Here is a 4,999-nt window from a genome sequence, read left to right on the forward strand (position 1 = left end):
ATCAACAGTGAGGGATTTCCAGTATTAATAAAGGGATTCACTGACGCATTAGGAGAGGGGGAAGGGAGGGAGGTTGTTAGGGTAAAACCATACTTTATGTGCAGTGTAAAAGCAGTAAAGTCCAAGAGGATGTGAGAGACTGTGAGGAGAGCTAGTGAATATTTAAACCTTATGGTAATTATAGAGAGACCTTTTCTGGTACCCAAGAAAGGAGCCACCCCCAGTCGTCCCCCTCCCCCATCCCTTCACCATAAATCCAAATAGAAAACTGGAAAAATGTAAGGACCCAGATTTGAAAACATTTTCACTTTAATACTGAAAAAATATGCCATTATAAAATCCTCGAATAGAATTAGTAAGTTTCACGTGCTTTCTCGGTTCTTTGTTCCTACTTTATAAGTAAGATTTATACCAGCACACAATTGCTACCATAGGATCGCAGCCTAAGCACTAGAATGACATTAATTGGTCATGCTTAACTGCCCCAGAATCTTTTTTCTTAAATAATTACACTGTTACTATAATAGAAATCATGGGTACTTATTTTACATTCAGATGGAAGGCATTATTGGATATGTATAGAAAAATATTCCCCCTCAGAAACTAAAAATAAAAACAAACATCACCATCAAAATAAGATAATCCAAAACAACCCTTAAAAACTTTGCTCAACAAAATACATTGTTAACTCATAAAATGGACTGATGACTAGTCATGCAAATGTCTTAAATAAATCCTTTACATTTTTGTTCACAGTAAACATACTCTCTGAACTGCCTACCAATCACAAATAATGGTGAAATGGCACTTTCTGATTATACTGTAATTTGTTTATAGAAAGTTTGATACGATGGGACTTATCAGGTAAGAGGATGGGTGCTGTGAGCCGTCTCCAGTCTCAGGGGGGAGTTGGGATTGGGGGAGCAGAGTCCCCGGAGCATCTGGAAATCCATGCGAGCCATGCAGCACTTTTTTTTTTTGTTGTTCTTGTCAGGAGTCAAAGTTATTTATTTACAATACATTCATGCCTTCGTGCAACTGCCCATCCCTGCATAGCCAACAGGGAGCCATCTTCGGGCTATCCACAGGGGAAAAATAGATATCTATCTCTCTATATAGACGTGATATATGTATATATGTATAGAGCCACTGCAGCCAGCCCCATGGGACCTTTGGCCGAGACCGAGGGCGCTCAATTCTTCTGGCAGGCCCCATGCTTTTAGTCAGAAGGCGCAAAGAGCAAAGAGCGAGCTAGCTGCACTCCCAGCTCCACAGCCTGCTCTTTGTTTCCAGAGGGAAGCTTAAGGGCTAGAGCCTCTTAGTCGAGTGAGTTCAGAGTTATTTATTCACTTATGTCCGTCGGGGCTTGTGACACGCCAGATCTGGGTCAATGTTCTTCTGCTCCCACGAGATGCTGGCGGCAGAGGAGGGTATGTTGCCTCCTGCACTCCACCCCCTTTAGGTCTAGAGCTTAGTCTGAGAGTGAGTGAGAGCCGCAATCATACACCCTATGGGCCCCGTCTGCATTGTAAGGCCCATTGTGCCAGTAGGAAGAGTCACAGACTGTCTGTAGGGAATTAATTTCGGACGCTGAGGAATTGGCATCCCTTCTCTTGGACCGCTTTCGGTTCCTCAGGATAAACACGAGCATGCCCACCACGGTGAAGGCGGAGGTGACGAACACCAGGAGCAGTCCCGGGACCAACACGGAGATGGACACCCTGCTGGTGTCTAGGTAGGAGTTGGAGTGCGTCCAGGTCTCCGCCAACCCAGTGCTGTTTTTACTGTGCGAAGTTAACGTGGGCGAGATCCTCGCGTACAGCTGGGGGCAGATCTCGTCATTGGAGAGCAGCATGAAATCCTTCCTAAAGAAGTTCACCGGCGTCTCACACTTGAGGTCGCTCATCAGCACCTCGGAGCCCAGACGTTCTGCCCATTGCTTGAAAGGCACAATGGTGCAGGAGCACTCCCAGGGGTTGCCATGCAGATCTATCTGGATGATAGAGGTTAACTGGTCCAGCACCCCTGCCACTGGGAGGTACATGAAGTAATTGTTGTGCAGGCTGAGCTTAGACAGGGAAACCCCAGCAAAAACGTCCACGGGTAGGGACCTCAGCAAGTTGTTGTTCAGAATAAGAATCCTCAGCTTGGGCATGGCATTAAAAGTACCAGGGAGAATGAGCTGAATCGCGTTGTACTCCACGTTCAGATACTCCAGGTTCTGCAGCCCAGCAAATTTCTCCCGGGACAGCGTGTCCAGGTAGTTACTATCCATGTACAGCCACCTGAGGTCCAAAAGGTTCTTGAAAGTGTTGTTCTCTATGTTTGCGATGTTGTTGTTGCCCAGATCCAACAGAATGAGGTTCTTGTAATCCACAAAGTGAGATTTTCGGATGCTGTGGATCTTGTTATCTCGAAGGAAAAGCTCTTGAACATTGGAGAGCTTAGGCTTCAAATCAGCCAAGCTGCTCACGTTCCGGTTGTTACAGTTCATCTTTAAGCCTGAACCTGGGATGTGGTCACAGCTGCAGCCCCCGGGGCAGGGCAAGCCTTGGACTGGGGGTTTGTTTCTGGCGCTCCCAGTTGCTATCGGTGGTGTGGGTTTGATTTTGAGCTGCCAGTTGCCCGGGATCTTTGTACCTCCATTTGGAACAGACCCTGGGGTAGCATGCTCGTCTTGCCCATTTGTCTTGAAAGGAGTTGGCAGGGGGCCAGGAGCGAAGGTCTCTTCCTGGGCAGGGGGAGCCGGGAGACTAGAATCCACTCGATTTTTCAAAGGACACAAGTCCTGTTCAGTGGTTTCATTGAGGTCTTTACCCTGAAGCCTGGTGGGGGCTTCGCAGACCACTCGGCCTATCAGGGCATTTTTGGGAATGTTTTCTAGCCATTCTTTCAGGGAGACCAGATCACAGGTGCAGTCCCAAGGGTTATCCTCTAGCAAGATCTCAGCAATGCCAGGGATCTGCTCCAAAACCTCCTCATAGGGCAATGTTTTCAGCCTGTTTCCGCGGAGGTCTAGGTGGGTGATGGGCACGTACTGGAATACATTGGCAGGTAGGGTGCTGATGAGATTGTCGTTTAAAATGAGGACTTCCAACTTGTTCAAGTCCTGGAAGGCCCCCGGGTCTATATCCCGTAATAAATTAAAATCAGCCTGGAGGTATTCCAGATCATCCAGCCCCAAAAAAGTCTGCTTCCGAAAAGACTTGATCTTGTTGTTGTTGATATGCAGCCGTTTCACCAGCTGCAGCCCCAGAAAAGCCCCCGGAACGATTTCATGCAAGCCATTGTTTTCCATATGCAAACTAACCGCATTATAAAAGTTAGCGAACTCATTAGGGAAAAGTCGAGTGAGGGAATTGCCATGCAGAAATAAATGGTAAAACTGGGAAGTCGGGGCGGTGAAGCGCTGCAGACTTGTAAAGCCCTTTTTTTCACAGTCTACGTGTAAGTCCCCTTCTATCTCATTGCAAGAACAGATCTTCTCTTTACAAACGTCCCCTGTAACGTTTCCAGCGGCAAAACAAAGAGACGTCTCCAGCAACAGAATCCAAAGCAGCATTTTTAAAGCGAGCAATTCATCCCAGATCTCATCACAAAGTAACAGCAACCATCCTGCTCGCCACAGACACAATTCAAGTTCATTTAGTGCTCCAATGTCCGATCCCAGAGAAAGAGAAAAAAGGGTTTGGGGGGGTGGGGGTGGATTCCTTCCTCCCTAACCCCCCCGTACTGCAATAGCCCAGACGCCAGTCAATAATTATATTCACAAACTATCCAGGCACATAGTGCAAAGCAAGCAGAAAAGGGTGGGGGGTGGAAAGTATGGGAAGAGAGAGAAAGAGAGAAAGCAAACTACTCCCCGTCAACCCTTTTAAAAATAAGTAAAATATGTACCTGTAAAATTAAAAGGAAACGCACCCTTACAGAATCATGTTTAGACGTCCTCACTAACCAGGAAGAGAACAATGCTAGCAATTAGAAGCAAGTGCATGTTAGAAACAAGCAGGTTTGCAGCGTAGTACAGGCGCACTGCCTGTGATGGCTGTGCGTCGGACTGACCTTGCCTTTCTGATACAAAGCAGAGCTTTCGGCAGCTTCAGAGGTCCAGGCAGCTGGAGGAGTTCCTGTCTTGATTGTGGGTTGCTCAGAAGTACCCCCCGAGGTGCTGTCCAGAGCCCCCGGTGCTGAAATCACGCCCGACCGAAAGACTCACACTGCCCAGCCAATGGCGCTGGAAAATTTCCGCAATCGCTGCGTTTTGTGGATGTCCATCCTGATCCTTTTTATCCCCTTTTGGCCGTCTTCAGTCCTCCTTTTTTTTTTTTTCTGTGCTCCGACCGGTGCTTACTCGCTCTTCTTTGCTTGTTCTCCTTCTCTTTCTTCTGCTCTTTCGGAATTACGTGGAGGGGGGAGGACAGAGGGGGAGCGAGTTGTCTGAGGGAGGAAGAGAGCGCGAGAAAGGGGAGGAGGGGGGAGTTGCTAAGAAGCTCTGCTGGTTCCAGCCTGGTGCACTCTCAAAGATCTGACACCCTCTGCTGATCTGCAGTAGCAAAAATCCATCTGGTGAGGGAATGCTGAAAGAAAAAAAAAAAAATCCACGTATAGGGCAAGCGTTAAAAACGTGGGTATTAAAGGCTGTCGATCTACATAGAAGCTTATTTTAAATTGATTATTTAATTCTTTTTGCTTGATAGAAACTTTACCCTTTCCTTTCCTTAAAGACCTCACAACCCCCGCGAGTTCCAGCGTTCCGAAAGCACGGCTTTTAAAACATTTATTTCCCAATGGCTTGAATAAAATTAGTGTCAGGGTGTCAAGCGAACAGCAATTTGAGGTAATTATATTGCACGCCATTTTCATCGGTGCTTTAAATGCGTTTCTGCCTTCTCTGCGGTACAGCGTTTTATACTGTTTGATGCCTTTGGAACCTCTTATTTTATTTTTGTACATAGAAAGTGGCTATTCGGAATATATGTGCATATATATATATATATAT

At 46.6% G+C, this 4,999-nt stretch overlaps 1 protein-coding gene across 1 annotated transcript; it reads right to left on the bottom strand.

Annotated features, from left to right (window-relative positions):
* Window positions 1–291: 291 nt before the first annotated feature.
* Window positions 292–4,523, bottom strand: Slitrk1 (SLIT and NTRK like family member 1). Its single transcript, XM_048422140.3, has one exon. It carries the CDS (start codon window positions 3,560–3,562, stop codon window positions 1,472–1,474), a length of 2,091 nt encoding a protein of 696 aa, XP_048278097.2. The 5' UTR covers window positions 3,563–4,523; the 3' UTR covers window positions 292–1,471.
* Between the last annotated feature and the right edge of the window lie 476 nt (window positions 4,524–4,999).

This window comes from Myodes glareolus, chromosome 12 (assembly GCF_982192425.1).
Source record: "Myodes glareolus chromosome 12, mMyoGla1.1, whole genome shotgun sequence".
Lineage (NCBI taxonomy): Eukaryota > Metazoa > Chordata > Mammalia > Rodentia > Cricetidae > Myodes > Myodes glareolus.

Bases quoted from the DNA above. Each gene is read 5' to 3' on its own strand.
- Slitrk1 (XM_048422140.3), bottom strand. From the start codon at position 3,562: ATGCTGCTTTGGATTCTGTTGCTGGAGACGTCTCTTTGTTTTGCCGCT.